Consider the following 17156-nt stretch of genomic DNA (forward strand, 5'->3'; position numbering starts at 1 on the left):
TACTTCTATTTATTCTGATGACACCTGACCACGTGTTTTGTTTTGTCTCCCCCTTCTAGACTGTGAGCCCATTGTTGGGTAGGGACCGTCTCTATCTGTTGCCAACTTGTACTTCCCAAGCGCTTAGTACAGTGCTCTGGACACAGTAAGCGCGATTGAATGAATGAATGAATGAACTGTGTATTTTCTGAACCAGTTCTTTCCTGGTTTTTCTTCAACCTCTCGGTCTCTTGGGCTGACCCTTCCTCTACCTCCCACCCCCTCAGTGTGGGAGCCCCTCCAGCCTCAGTTCTGGGGCCCCTTCTCTTCTCCATCTACCTTTACTCCCTTGGGCAGCTCAACCGCTCCCATGGCTTCAACCAGTTTCTGCGCATCAGGCAGAAACTCCTCACCCTGGGCTTCAAGGCTGTCCATCCCCTCGCCCCCTCCTACCTCACCTCCCTTCTCTCCTTCTCCAGCCCAGCCCGCAACCTCCGCTCCTCCACCGCTAATCTCCTCACAGTTAGGCCTCGTTCTCACCTGTCCCGCCGTCGACCCCCGGCCCACGTCCTCCCCCGGGCCTGGAATGCCCTCCCTCTGCCCCTCCGCCAAACTAGCTCTCTTCCTCCCTTCAAGGCCCTGCTGAGAGCTCACCTCCTCCAGGAGGCCTTCCCACACTGAGCCCCTTCCTTCCTCTCCCCCTCGTCCCCCTCTCCATCCCCCCATGTTACCTCCTTCCCTTCCCCACAGCACCTGTATATATGTATATATGGTTGTACATATTTATTACTCTATTTATTTATTTATTTATTTTACTTGTACATTTCTATCCTATTTATTTTATTTTGTTGGTATGTTTGGTTCTGTTCTCTGTCTCCCCCTTTTAGACTGTGAGCCCACTGTTGGGTAGGGACTGTCTCCATGTGTTGCCAATTTGTACTTCCCAAGCGCTTAGTCCAGTGCTCTGCACATAGTAAGCGCTCAATAAATACGATTGATTGATTGATTGATTGATTCAACCACCCCCTCTACCCAGATGATTCCCAAATTGACCTCCTCCACAATTTCACATTTCCTTCTGCCTCCAGGGCACTTCCACATGGATGTCACCTCCGCACCTCAACATCAACGGGCCCCAAACTGAATTCACCTTCTCTCCCATGTCCTCTCCTCCCCCTCACTTTCCCACCAGAGCTGACGATACTACCATCCTTCCCATCTCTCAAACCCGGAACCTTGGCATTATCCTTGATCCCCCCATCTCTTTCAACCCCCATATTCAGTCTATGAAATTTTGTCAGTTCTTCCTCCACGACATTTCTATAATCTGACCCTTCCTCTCCAACCATTAGACGATCAATCAATGGTACGTATTGGGCACTTACTATGTGCAGGGAACTGTACTAAGCACTTGGGAGAATACAGTTCACAAAGGAGGAGCTACAATTCTTGCCTTTAAGGAGCTATATAAGCTATATATTATTATATATTATTATTATTATGTTATTATATAATATAGTATTATTATTATATTATAATATAATATATTATATTATTATATATTATTTATTATATCATGCTATTATTATAGCATATTATTATTATTATTATTATAATGATGGCATTTGTTAAGCACTTATTATGTGCCAAGCACTGTTCTAAAAACTGGGGTAGATCCAAGCTTACTGGGTTGTCCCACGTGGGACTCACAGTCTTAATCCCCATTTTACAGATGAGGTGAGGCCCAGAGAAGTGGACTTGCCCAAAATCACACAGCTGATGTGTGGCGGGGCTGGGATTAGAACCCACGACCTCGGACTGCCAAGCTCTTCCTCTTTCCACTAAGCCACGCTGCTTGCCGGTCCAGGGACTACTCAAATCCTGGCTTCACTGCTATAGCAGCTGCCTCCCTGACTGCCCTGCCTCAGTCTCTCCCCTTTCCAGTCCAGTCAATCAACTGTATTTATTGAGCGCTTACTGTGAGGAGAGCAGTGTACTAAGCACTTGGGACAATAAACTATAAGAGTTGGTAAACACGTTCCCTGCCCACAATGAGCTCGCGGTCCAATGAATCAATGGTATTGAGCCCTTACTGTGTGCAGAGCATTTGTACTTCCCAAGCGCTTAGTACAGTGCTCTGCACACAGTAAGTGCTCAATAAATACGATTGATGATGATGATCATTGGTATTTATTGAATGCTTACTATGGGCAGAGCTCTGTATTAAGCACTTGGGAGCCCTGTTGGCAGACCTGTTACCTGTCCACAAGGGGCTTATACTTTAAGGGGGGGGGGGGAGACAGACATTAAAATAAATTACGGATATGTATGTAAATGCTGTGGGGCTGAGGGTGGGGTGACTATCAAGTAGTTAAGGGGTACAGCTACAAGTGCAGAGGTGACATAGAAGGGAGACGAAGTGGGGGAGATGACAGGAGTGGGAACTCCACTGCTGCCTGGATCGTTTTTTGAAAATGTTGTTCGGCACGTGTCCGCCAACTGTCAGCCGTGTGACTTTGGGCAAGTCACTTCACTTCTCCGTGCCTCGGTTCCCTCATCTGTAAAATGGGGATTGAGACTGTGAGCCCCCCGTGGGACAACCCGATTGCCTTGTAACCTCCCCGGAGCTTAGAACAGTGCTTTGCACACAGTAAGCGCTTAATAAATGCCATTATAAAAAAAATAAAAATATCTACCCACCCCCTAAAACTTCCAATCAATAATATTTTTTGAGCGCTTACTGTGTGCAGAGCACTGTACTAAACACTTAAGACTGAGCCCCCTTATCCTCTGCTCCTTCTCCCCTCCCCATCGCACCACTCCCTCCTTCTGCCCTCCCCCCTTCCCCGCCCCCCCAGCACTTGTGTATATTTGTACATATTTATTACTCTATTTTATCAATGTGTATATTGCTATAATTCTATTTATTCTGACGGTATTGACACCTGTCTCCTTGTTTTGTTTTGCTGTCTGTCTCCCCCTTCTACACTGTGAGCCCGTTGTTGGGTAGGAACCGCCTCTAGATGTTGCCGATTTGGACTTAGAACAGTGCTTAGACCAGTGCTTTGCACACAGTGCAATTATTATTGCCCCAGGGCTTAGAACAGTGGTTGGCACAGAGTTAGCACTTAAATACCATAATTATTACTATTATTATTACGCCAGGGCTTAGAACAGTGGTTGGCACATAGTTAGCACTTAAATACCATAATTATTACTATTATTATTACGCCAGGGCTTAGAACAGTGGTTGGCACATAGTTAGCACTTAAATACCATAATTCGTACTATTATTATTGCCCCAGGGCTTAGAACAGTGGTTGGCACATAGCACTTAAATACCATAATACTTACTATTATTATTGCCCCAGGGCTTAGAACAGTGGTTGGCACATAGTTAGCACTTAAATACCATAATTATTACTATTATTATTACGCCAGGGCTTAGAACAGTGGTTGGCACATAGTTAGCACTTAAATACCATAATTATTACTATTATTATTACGCCAGGGCTTAGAACAGTGGTTGGCACATAGTTAGCACTTAAATACCATAATTATTACTATTATTATTACGCCAGGGCTTAGAACAGTGGTTGGCACATAGTTAGCACTTAAATACCATAATTCGTACTATTATTATTGCCCCAGGGCTTAGAACAGTGGTTGGCACATAGCACTTAAATACCATAATACTTACTATTATTATTGCCCCAGGGCTTAGAACAGTGGTTGGCACATAGTTAGCACTTAAATACCATAATTCTTACTATTATTATTACGCCAGGGCTTAGAACAGTGGTTGGCACATAGTTAGCACTTAAATACCATAATTCTTACTATTATTATTACGCCAGGGCTTAGAACAGTAGTTGGCACATAGTTAGCACTTAAATACCATAATTATTACTATTATTATTACGCCAGGGCTTAGAACAGTGGTTGGCACATAGTTAGCACTTAAATACCATAATTCGTACTATTATTATTGCCCCAGGGCTTAGAACAGTGGTTGGCACATAGCACTTAAATACCATAATACTTACTATTATTATTGCCCCAGGGCTTAGAACAGTGGTTGGCACATAGTTAGCACTTAAATACCATAATTATTACTATTATTATTACGCCAGGGCTTAGAACAGTGGTTGGCACATAGTTAGCACTTAAATACCATAATTATTACTATTATTATTACGCCAGGGCTTAGAACAGTAGTTGGCACATAGTTAGCACTTAAATACCATAATTATTACTATTATTATTACGCCAGGGCTTAGAACAGTGGTTGGCACATAGTTAGCACTTAAATACCATAATTCGTACTATTATTATTGCCCCAGGGCTTAGAACAGTGGTTGGCACATAGCACTTAAATACCATAATACTTACTATTATTATTGCCCCAGGGCTTAGAACAGTGGTTGGCACATAGTTAGCACTTAAATACCATAATTCTTACTATTATTATTACGCCAGGGCTTAGAACAGTGGTTGGCACATAGTTAGCACTTAAATACCATAATTCTTACTATTATTATTACGCCAGGGCTTAGAACAGTGGTTGGCACATACTGAGCGCTTAAATACCATAATTCTTACTATTATTATTACGCCAGGGCTTAGAACAGTGGTTGGCACATAGTTAGCACATAAACCATAATTATTACTATTATTATTACACCAGGGCTTAGAACAGTGGTTGGCACATAGCACTTAAATACCATAATTCTTACTATGATTATTATGCCAGGGCTTAGAACAGTGGTTGGCACATAGCACTTAAATACCATAATACTTACTATTATTATTGCCCCAGGGCTTAGAACAGTGGTTGGCACATAGTTCATTCATTCATTCATTCATTCAGTCGTATTTATTGAGGGCTTACTGTGTGCAGAGCACTGTACTAAGCGCTTGGGAAATGCAAGTTGGCAACAACTTGTGCTAACATAGTTAGCACTTAAATACCATAATTCTTACTATTATTATTGCCCCAGGGCTTAAAACAGTGGTTGGCACATAGTTCACTCATTCATTCATTCAGTAGTATTTATTGAGCATTTACTGTGTGCAGAGCACTGTACTAAGCGCTTGGGAAATACAAGTTGGCAACAACTTAAGTGCTAACATAGCACTTAAATACCATAATTCTTACTATTATTATTGCCCCAGGGCTTAGAACAGTGGTTGGCACATAGTTAGCACTTAAATACCATAATTCTTACTATTATTATTGCCCCAGGGCTTAGAACAGTGGTTGGCACATAGTTCATTCATTCATTCAGTCAGTCGTATTTATTGAGCGCTTACTGTGTGCAGAGCACTGTACTAAGCACTTGGGAAATACAAGTTGGCAACAACTTAAGTGCTAACATAGCACTTAAATACCATAATTCTTACTATTATTATTGCCCCAGGGCTTAGAACAGTGGTTGGCACATAGTTCATTCATTCATTCATTCAGTCAGTCATATTTATTGAGCGCTTACTGTGTGCAGAGCACTGTACTAAGCGCTTGGGAAATACAAGTTGGCAACAACTTAAGTGCTAACATAGTTAGCACTTAAATACCATAATTCTTACTATTATTATTGCCCCAGGGCTTAGAACAGTGGTTGGCACGGAGTTCATTCATTCATTCAATCAGTCAGTCGTATTTATTGAGCGCTTATTGTGTGCAGAGCACTGTACTAAGCGCTTGGGAAATACAAGTTGGCAACAACATAGTTAGCACTTAAATACCATAATTCTTACTATTTATTATTGCCCCAGGGCTTAGAACAGTGGTTGGCACAGAGTTAGCACTTAAATACCATAATTCATACTATTATTATTGCCCCAGGGCTTAGAACAGTGGTTGGCACATAGGTCATTCATTCAATCATTCATTCAGTCATATTTATTGAGCGCTTACTGTGTACAGAGCACTGTACTAAGCGCTTGGGAAATACAAGTTGGCAACAACATAGTTAGTACTTAAATACCATAATTCTTATTATTTATTATTGCCCCAGGGCTTAGAACAGTGGTTGGCACATAGTTCATTCATTCATTCAGTCGTATTTATTGAGCACTTACTATGTGCAGAGCACTGTACTAAGCGCTTGGGAAATACAAGTTGGCAACAACTTAAGTGCTAACATAGCACTTAAATACCATAATTCTTACTATTATTATTGCCCCAGGGCTTAGAACAGTGGTTGGCACAGAGTTAGCACTTAAATACCATAATTCTTACTATTATTATTGCCCCAGGGCTTAGAACAGTGGTTGGCACATAGTTCATTCATTCATTCAGCCAGTCGTATTTATTGAGCGCTTACTGTGTGCAGAGCACTGTACTAAGCGCTTGGGAAATACAAGTTGGCAACAACTTAAGTGCTAACATAGCACTTAAATACCATAATTCTTACTATTATTATTGCCCCAGGGCTTAGAACAGTGGTTGGCACATAGTTCATTCATTCATTCATTCAGTCAGTCATATTTATTGAGCGCTTACTGTGTGCAGAGCACTGTACTAAGCGCTTGGGAAATACAAGTTGGCAACAACTTAAGTGCTAACATAGTTAGCACTTAAATACCATAATTCATACTATTATTATTGCCCCAGGGCTTAGAACAGTGGTTGGCACATAGGTCATTCATTCAATCATTCATTCAGTCATATTTATTGAGCGCTTACTGTGTACAGAGCACTGTACTAAGCGCTTGGGAAATACAAGTTGGCAACAACATAGTTAGTACTTAAATACCATAATTCTTATTATTTATTATTGCCCCAGGGCTTAGAACAGTGGTTGGCACATAGTTCATTCATTCATTCAGTCGTATTTATTGAGCACTTACTATGTGCAGAGCACTGTACTAAGCGCTTGGGAAATACAAGTTGGCAACAACTTAAGTGCTAACATAGCACTTAAATACCATAATTCTTACTATTATTATTGCCCCAGGGCTTAGAACAGTGGTTGGCACAGAGTTAGCACTTAAATACCATAATTCTTACTATTATTATTGCCCCAGGGCTTAGAACAGTGGTTGGCACATAGGTCATTCATTCATTCAGTCATATTTATTGAGCGCTTACTGTGTGCAGAGCACTGTACTAAGCGCTTGGGAAATACAAGTTGGCAACAGCATAGTTAGTACTTAAATACCATAATTCTTACTATTTATTATTGCCCCAGGGCTTAGAACAGTGGTTGGCACAGAGTTAGCACTTAAATACCATAATTCTTACTATTATTATTGCCCCCGGGCTTAGAACAGTGGTTGGCACATAGTTCATTCATTCATTCATTCAATCGTATTTATTCAGCGCTTACTGTGTGCAGAGCACTGTACTAAGCGCTTGGGAAATACAAGTTGGCAACAACATAGTACTTAAATACCATAATTCTTACTATTTATTATTGCCCCAGGGCTTAGAACAGTGGTTGGCACAGAGTTAGCACTTAAATACCATAATTCTTACTATTATTATTGCCCCCGGGCTTAGAACAGTGGTTGGCACATAGTTCATTCATTCATTCATTCAATCGTATTTATTCAGCGCTTACTGTGTGCAGAGCACTGTACTAAGCGCTTGGGAAATACAAGTTGGCAACAACATAGTACTTAAATACCATAATTCTTACTATTTATTATTGCCCCAGGGCTTAGAACAGTGGTTGGCACAATGTGTATCAATGTGTATATTCCTATAATTCTACTTATTCCGACGGTATTGCCCCCTGTCTCCTCGTTGGCACTTAACGAATGAAGTGGAGAAGCCGCGTGGCTCAGTGGAAAGAGCCCGGGCTTTGGAGTCAGAGGTCATGGGTTCAAATCCCGGCCCCGCCAACTGTCAGCTGTGTGACTTTGGGCAAGTCGCTTCCCTTCTCTGGGCCTCGGTGACCTCATCTGTGAAATGGGGATGAAGACTGTGAGCCCCCCGGGGGACAACCTGATCACCTTGTAACCTCCCCCAGCGCTTAGAACATAGTAAGCGCTTAACAAAATGCCATCATCATCATCAACGAACGCCATCATTATTATGTTTCTGGGTAATCAATCAATCAATCGGATTTATTGAGCGCTTACTGTGTGCACGTCCACACGGATGACCAAGGGGGGGGTGGGAACATACTGACCCACTGACGCCTCAGGACACACCTGCAACTTGTCTACACCGCCGGTCCGGAGCGAGGCGATGGTTTCCCGCACCCGCTGCGGGTTCCTCATCAGCACCGACGTCTTCATCAGCTCCTCCACCTGCTGGGCGACAGTCATTCATTCATTCAGTCGTATTTATTGAGCGCCTCCTGCGCGCGGAGCGCTGTGCTAAGCGCTCGGGAAGTCCGAGTCGGCAGCATCTAGAGACGGACCGACAGCGGGCTCACAGTCTGGAGGGGGGAGACGGACGACGAGGCGTGGAGACGGGCGTCAAAATGGTCAGAATAAATATGCACACACAGCGCTTAGTACAGTGCTCTGCACACAGGAAGCGCTCAATAAATACGATTGATTGATTGATTGAAACCAGCGGGACGCCCCAGGGCCCCCAACGGAGCAGCGCGGCTCAGTGGGAAGAGCCCGGGCTTTGGGGTCGGAGGTCATGGGTTCAAATCCCGGCTCCGCCACTTCATTCATTCAGTCAATCGATCGTATTCATTGAGCGCTTACTGTGTGCAGAGCACTGTACTAAGCGCTGACTTTGGGCCACTCACTACCTCATCTGCAAAATGGGGATTAAAAAAACCGCGAGCCCCCCCCGTGGGACAACCTGATCACCTGGTAACTTCCCCAGCGCTTAGAACAGTGCTTTGCACATAGTAAGTGCTTAATAAACACCATTATTATTATTGTCAGCTGTGTGACTTTGGGCAAGTCACTTCCCTTCTCTGGGCCTCAGTTACCTCATCTGTAAAGTGGGGATGAATTCATTCGTTCAGTCGTCTTTATTGAGCGCTTACTGTGTGCAGAGCACTGGACTAAGCGCTTGGGAAGTACAAGTTGGCACGTGGGCTCACAGTCTAGAAGGAGGAGCGTGGTGGAAAGAGCCCGGGCTTTGGAGTCAGAGGTCAGGGGTTCAAATCCCGGCTCCGCCAACTGTCAGCTGTGTGACTTTGGGCAAGTCACTTCACTTCTCTGGGCCTCAGTGACCTCATCTGTAAAATGGGGATTAAGACCGTGAGCCCACCGAGGGACAACCTGATCACCTTGTAACCTCCCCAGCGCTTAGAACAGTGCTTTGCACATAGTAAGTGCTTTATAAATGCCATCATTATTATTACTAGAAGGGGGAGACAGACAACAAAACAAAACATACCAACAAAATAAAATAAATAGAATAAATATGTACAAGTAAAATAGAGTAATGAATATGTACAAATACATATATATATATATATACAGGTGCTGTGGGGAGGGGAAGGAGGTTGGGGGGGGGGATGGGGAGTGGGAGGAGGGGGAGAGGAAGGAGGGGGCTAAGACTGTGAGCCCCCCGTGGGACCACCTGATCACCTTGTAACCCCCCCAACGCTTAGAACAGTGCTTTGCACATAGTAGACGCTTAATACTAAGGCGCTTAGTAGGCATTTAGAGAAGCTGCATGGCTCAGTGGAAAGAGCCCGGGCTTTGGAATCAGAGGTCACGGGTTCAAATCCCAGCACTGCCAACTGTCAGCTGTGTGACTTTGGGCAAGTCACTTCACTTCTCTGGGCCTCAGTTCCCTCATCTGTCAAATGGGGAAGAAGACTGTGAGCCCCCCGTGGGACAACCTGATCACCTTGTAACTTCCCCAGCGCTTAGAACAGTGCTTTGCACATAGTAAGTGCTTAATAAATGCCATCATTATTATTATTATTATTATTAGCGGGGCAGTGGGGCTCAGTGGAAAGAGCCCGGGCTTTGGAGTCAGAGGTCACGGGTTCAAATCCCGGCTCCACCAATTGTCAGCTGTGTGACTTTGGGCAAGTCACTTCACTTCTCTGGGCCTCAGTTCCCTCATCCGTCAAATGGGGATGAAGACTGTGAGCCCCCCGTGGGACAACCTGATTCATTCAATCAATCGTATTTATTGAGCGCTTACTGTGTGCAGAGCACCGGACTAAGCGCTTGGGAAGTCCAAGTTGGCAACACATAGAGACGGTCCCTACCCAACAGCGGGCTCACAGTCTAGAGAGGGGAGACAGACAAGACAAAACATATTAACAAAATAAAAAAAATAGACTAAATATGTACAAATAAAACAAATAAATAGAGTAATACATACATACAAACATATATATAGGTGGTGTGGGGAGGGGAAGGAGGTAAGGCGGGGGGGGATGGGGATTTTACTTGTACATATCTATTCTATTTATTTTATTTTGTTAATGTTTGGTTTTGTTTTCTGTCTCCCCCCTTCTAGACTGTGAGCCCACTGTTGGGTAGGGACCGTCTCTATATGTTGCCAACTTGGACTTCCCAAGCGCTTAGTACAGTGCTCTGCACACAGTAAGCGCTCAATAAATACGACTGATTGATTGAGGGGGACAAGGTGACAACCTGATCACCTTGTAACCTCCCCAGCGCCTAGAGCAGTGCTTCGCACATAGTAAGCGCTTAATAAATGCCATTATTATTATTATTATGATTGATTGATTGATGGGGACGAGGTGACCACCTGATCACCTTGTAACCTCCCCAGCGCTTACAGCAGTGCTTTGCATATAGTAAGCGCTTAATAAATGCCATTATTATTGTAATAAATGCCATCATTATTACTATTATTATTATTATTACGACTGATTGATTGATTGAGGGGGACTTATTATTATTACAATTGATTGATTGAGGGGGACGAGGTGACAACCTGATCACCTTGTAACCTCCCCAGCGCTGAGAGCAGTGCTTTGCACATAGTTAGCGCTTAATAAATGACATTATTATTATTATTATTATTATTTCGATTGATTGATTGACTGAGGGGGACGAGGTGACAACCTGATCACCTTGTAACCTCCCCAGTGCTTACAGCAGTGCTTTGCACATAGTAAGTGCTTAATAAATGCCATTATTATTGTAATAAATGCCATCATCATCATCATCAATCGCATTTATTGAGCGCTTACTGTGTGCAGAGCACTGTACTAAGCGCTTGGGAAGTACAAATTGGCAACATGTAGAGCCAGTCCCTACCCAACAGTGGGCTCACAGTCTAAAAGGGGGAGAAATATCATTATTATTATTATCATTATTATTATTACGATTGATAGAGGGGGACAAGGTGACAACCTGACCCCCTTGTAACCTCCCCAGCGCTTACAGCAGTGCTTTGCACATAGTAAGCGCTTAATAAATGCCATTATTATTGTAATAAATGCCATCATTATTATTATTATTACGATTGAGGGGGGCGAGGTGACAACCTGACCAGCTTGTAACCTCCCCAGCGCTTAGAGCAGTGCTTTGCACAGAGTAAGCGCTTAATAAATGCCATTATTATTGTAATAAATGCCATCATTATTATCATTAGTACAATTAAGGGGGACGAGGTGACAACCTGACCACCTTGTAACCTCCCCAGCGCTGAGAGCAGTGCTTTGCACATAGTAAGCGCTTAATAAATGCCATTATCATTGTTAATAAATGCCATCATCATCATTATTATTATTATTACGATTGATAGAGGGGGACGAGGTGACAACCTTATCACCTTGTAACCTCCCCAGCGCTTACAGCAGTGCTTTGCACATAGTAAGCGCTTAATAAATGCCATTATTATCGTAATGAATGCCATCAGTATTATTATTATTACGATTGAGGGGGACGAGGTGACAACCTGACCACCTTGTAGCCTCCCCAGCGCTGAGAGCAGTGCTTTGCACAGAGTAAGCGCTTAATAAATGCCATTATCATTGTTAATAAATGCCATCATCATTATTATTATTATTACGATTGATTGAGGGGGACGAGGTGACAGCCTGATCACCTTGTAACCTCCCCAGCGCTTAGAGCAGTACTTTGCACGGAGTAAGTGCTTAATAAATGCTATTATTATTGTAATAAATGCCATCATTATTATTATTATTATTACGATTGAGGGGGACGAGGTGACAACCTGACCAGCTTGTAACCTCCCCAGCGCTGAGAGCAGTGCTTTGCACAGAGTAAGCGCTTAATAAATGCCATTATCATTGTTAATAAATGCCATCATCATCATTATTATTATTATTACGATTGGTTGAGGGGGACGAGGTGACAACCTGATCACCTTGTAACCTCCCCAGCGCTTACAGCAGTGCTTTGCACAGAGTAAGCGCTTAATAAATGCCATTATTATTGTAATAAATGCCATCATTATTATTATTATTATTAGGATTGAGGGGGACGAGGTGACAACCTGACCACCTTGTAACCTCCCCAGCGCTGAGAGCAGTGCTTTGCACAGAGTAAGCGCTTAATAAATGCCGTTATCATTGTAATAAATGCCATCATCATCATTATTATACTATTACGGTTGATTAAGGGGGACGAGGTGACAACCTGATCACCTTGTAACCTCCCCAGCGCTTACAGCAGTGCTTCGCACATAGTAAGCGCTTAATAAATGCCATTATTATCGTAATGAATGCCATCAGTATTATTATTATTACGATTGAGGGGGACGAGGTGACAACCTGACCACCTTGTAGCCTCCCCAGCGCTGAGAGCAGTGCTTTGCACAGAGTAAGCGCTTAATAAATGCCATTATCATTGTTAATAAATGCCATCATCATTATTATTATTATTACGATTGATTGAGGGGGACGAGGTGACAGCCTGATCACCTTGTAACCTCCCCAGCGCTTAGAGCAGTACTTTGCACGGAGTAAGTGCTTAATAAATGCTATTATTATTGTAATAAATGCCATCATTATTATTATTATTATTACGATTGAGGGGGACGAGGTGACAACCTGACCAGCTTGTAACCTCCCCAGCGCTGAGAGCAGTGCTTTGCACAGAGTAAGCGCTTAATAAATGCCATTATCATTGTTAATAAATGCCATCATCACCATTATTATTATTATTACGATTGATTGAGGGGGACGAGGTGACAACCTGACCACCTTGTAACCTCCCCAGCGCTTACAGCAGTGCTTTGCACATAGTAAGCACTTAATAAATGCCGTTATCATTGTAATAAATGCCATCATCATCATTATTTTAACTATTACGATTGGTTGAGGGGGACGAGGGGACAACCTGATCACCTTGTAACCTCCCCAGCGCTGAGAGCAGTGCTTTGCACATAGTAAGTGCTTAATCAATCAATCAATCAATCGTATTTATTGAGCGCTTACTATGTGCAGAGCACTGTACTAAGCGCTTGGGAAGTACAAATTGGCAACACATAGAGACAGTCCCTACCCAACAGTGGGCTCACAGTCTAAAAGGGGGAGACAGAGAACAGAACCAAACATACCAACAAAATTAAATGAATAGGATAGAAATGTACAAGTAAAATAAATAAATAAATAAATAAATAGAGTAATAAATATGTACAACCATATATACATATATACAGGCGCTGTGGGGAAGGGAAGGAGGTAAGAAGGGGGGGATGGAGAGGGGGACGAGGGGGAGAGGAAGGAAGGGGCTCAGTCTGGGAAGGCCTCCTGGAGGAGGTGAGCTCTCAGCAGGGCCTTGAATGGCTTAATGCCATTATTAGTGTAATAAATGCCATCATTATTATTATTATTATTATTACGATTGATAGAGGGGGACGAGGTGACAACCTGACCACCTTGTAACCTCCCCAGCGCTGAGAGCAGTGCTTTGCACATAGTAAGCGCTTAATAAATGCCAATATCATTGTTAATAAATGCCATCATCATCATTATTATTATTATTACGATTGATAGAGGGGGACGAGGTGACAACCTGATCACCTTGTAACCTCCCCAGCGCTTACAGCAGTGCTTTGCACATAGTAAGCGCTTAAGAAATGCCATTATTATTGTAATAAATGCCATCATTATCATTATTATTATTATTATTACGATTGATTGAGGGGGACGAGGTGGCAACCTGATCACCTTGGAACCTCCCCAGCGCTTACAGCAGTGCTTTGCACATAGTAAGCGCTTAATAAATGCCATTATTATTGTAATAAATGCCATCATTATTATTATTATTATTACGATTGATTGAGGGGGACGAGGTGACAACCTGATTACCTTGTAACCTCCCCAGCGCTTACAGCAGTGCTTTGCACATAGTAAGCGCTTAAGAAATGCCATTATTATTGTAATAAATGCCATCATTATTATTATTATTATTACGATTGATTGAGAGGGACGAGGTGACAACCTGATTACCTTGTAACCTCCCCAGCGCTGAGAGCAGTGCTTTGCACATAGTAAGCGCTTAATAAATGCCTTTATCATTGTTAATAAATGCCATCATCACCATTATTATTATTATTACGATTGATTGAAGGGGACGAGGTGACAACCTGATCACCTTGTAACCTCCCCAGCGCTTACAGCAGTGCTTTGCACATAGTAAGCGCTTAATAAACTCCATTATTATTGTAATAAATGCCATCATTATTATTATTATTATTATTACGATTGAGGGGGACGAGGTGACAACCTGATCACCTTGTAACCTCCCCAGCGCTTACAGCAGTGCTTTGCACATAGTAAGCGCTTAATTAATGCCATTATTATTGTAATAAATGCCATCATTATTATTATTATTATTATTACGATTGATTGAAGGGGACGAGGTGACAACCTGATCGCCTTGTAACCTCCCCAGCGCTAACAGCAGTGCTTTGCACATAGTAAGCGCTTAATAAATGCCATTCTTATTGTAATAAATGCCATCATTATCATTATTATTATTATTATTACGATTGATTGAGGGTGACGAGGTGGCAACCTGATCACCTTGGAACCTCCCCAGCGCTTACAGCAGTGCTTTGCACATAGTAAGCGCTTAATAAATGCCATTATTATTGTAATAAATGCCATCATTATTATTATTATTATTACGATTGATTGAGGGGGACGAGGTGACAACCTGATCACCTTGTAACCTCCCCAGCGCTTACAGCAGTGCTTTGCACATAGTAAGCGCTTAATAAACTCCATTATTATTGTAATAAATGCCATCATTATTATTATTATTATTATTACGATTGAGGGGGACGAGGTGGCAACCTGATCACCTTGTAACCTCCCCAGCGCTGAGAGCAGTGCTTTGCACATAGTAAGCGCTTAATAAATGCCATTATCATTGTTAATAAATGCCATCATCATCATTATTATTATTATTACGATTGATTGAGGGGGACGAGGTGACAACCTGATCACCTTGTAACCTCCCCAGCGCTGAGAGCAGTGCTTTGCACAGAGTAAGCGCTTAATAAATGCCATTATCATTGTTAATAAATGCCATCATCATCATTATTATTATTATTACGATTGATAGAGGGGGACGAGGTGACAACCTGACCACCTTGTAACCTCCCCAGCGCTGAGAGCAGTGCTTTGCACATAGTAAGCGCTTAATAAATGCCATTATTATTGTAATAAATGCCATCATTATTATTATTATTATTATTACGATTGAGGGGGACGAGGTGACAACCTGATCACCTTGTAACCTCCCCAGCGCTTACAGCAGTGCTTTGCACATAGTAAGCGCTTAATTAATGCCATTATTATTGTAATAAATGCCATCATTATTATTATTACGATTGATTGAGGGGGACGAGGTGACAACCTGATCACCTTGTAACCTCCCCAGCGCTTACAGCAGTGCTTTGCACATAGTAAGCGCTTAATAAATGCCATTATTATTGTAATAAATGCCATCATTATTATTATTATTATTACGATTGATTGAGGGGGACGAGGTGACAACCTGATCACCTTGTAACCTCCCCAGCGCTTACAGCAGTGCTTTGCACATAGTAAGCGCTTAATAAACTCCATTATTATTGTAATAAATGCCATCATTATTATTATTATTATTATTACGATTGAGGGGGACGAGGTGACAACCTGATCACCTTGTAACCTCCCCAGCGCTTACAGCAGTGCTTTGCACATAGTAAGCGCTTAATTAATGCCATTATTATTGTAATAAATGCCATCATTATCATTATTATTATTATTATTACGATTGATTGAGGGGGACGAGGTGGCAACCTGATCACCTTGTAACCTCCCCAGCGCTGAGCGCAGTGCTTTGCACAGAGTAAGCGCTTAATAAATGCCGTTATCATTGTAATAAATGCCATCATCATCATTATTTTAACTATTACGATTGGTTGAGGGGGACGAGGGGACAACCTGATCACCTTGTAACCTCCCCAGCGCTTAGAGCAGTGCTTTGCACAGAGTAAGCGCTTAATAAATGATATTATTATTATTATCATTATTATTATTATTATTATTATGAAGCGGGGGTGCGGCCCTGCCCCGCCCGGCGCCGCCGGCAGGGGGCGACCGTGCGACCCCTTCCGGCCATGAGGAGGGCGGGGGGAAGTGGGGGGAGGGGGTCACCGCTGGGCCCGGAAGGGATGTGAGGGAGATCTGGGGGTCGCCTGAAACGGGGACGGGAAAGGCTCCACAGGGTCATGGCGTCCCAAGGCCCTGTCTTCCCGACGGCTGAAGCTTCCCATCCCTTCCTCACCTCCGCCATGTTAGTCCCCGCCCAGCAGGAGGGCAACCAACGGGCCAAGGCCGCAGTGCGCAGGCGCGAGGGGCGCCGTGGACGCAGTGCGCAGGCGCGAGAGGCGCCGTGGACGCAGTGCGCAGGCGCGAGGGGCGCCGCGGACGCAGTGCGCAGGCGCGAGGGGCGCCGCGGACGCAGTGCGCAGGCGCAAAGGGGGCGCAGCGGACGCAGTGCGCAGGCGCGAAGGGAAGGGGCGCCGCGGACGCAATGCGCAGGCGCAGAGGGCCCCGCGGGGCGCAGTGCGCAGGCGCGAAGGGAGGCATCGCGGACGCAGTGCGCATGCGCGAAGGGAGGGCATCGCGGGGCGCAGTGCGCAGGCGCGATGGGAGGGGCGCCGCGGACGCAGTGCACAGGAGCGAAGGGAGGCGTCGCGGACGCAGTGCGCATGCGCGAAGGGAGGGGCGCCGCGGACGCAGTGCACGGGCGCGAAGGGAGGCATCGTGGACGCAGTGCGCATGCGCGAAGGGAGGGCA

The 17156-nt window shown here is 43.8% G+C and overlaps 1 protein-coding gene across 3 annotated transcripts in view; it reads right to left on the reverse strand.

The window, feature by feature from the left end:
- NT5C3B (5'-nucleotidase, cytosolic IIIB) overlaps positions 1–16699 on the reverse strand; it is a 26159-nt gene extending 9460 nt beyond the window's left edge. The window contains exons 1-2 of one of the 3 annotated variants that reach the window (XM_038753575.1): positions 16642–16699; positions 8140–8238 (exon numbers count right to left, since the gene is read on the reverse strand). In XM_038753575.1, the coding sequence (XP_038609503.1) occupies positions 8140–8238; positions 16642–16650 (108 nt within the window). In that variant the 5' untranslated portion in view covers positions 16651–16699. Of the gene's footprint in view, positions 1–8117; positions 8239–8882; positions 8904–16641 lie in introns of those variants that run through there. The other 2 variants (XM_038753576.1, XM_038753577.1) reach the window with 2 other exon arrangements.
- Positions 16700–17156: the final 457 nt, after the last annotated feature.

Source organism: Tachyglossus aculeatus, chromosome 11, assembly GCF_015852505.1.
Source record: "Tachyglossus aculeatus isolate mTacAcu1 chromosome 11, mTacAcu1.pri, whole genome shotgun sequence".
NCBI lineage: Eukaryota > Metazoa > Chordata > Mammalia > Monotremata > Tachyglossidae > Tachyglossus > Tachyglossus aculeatus.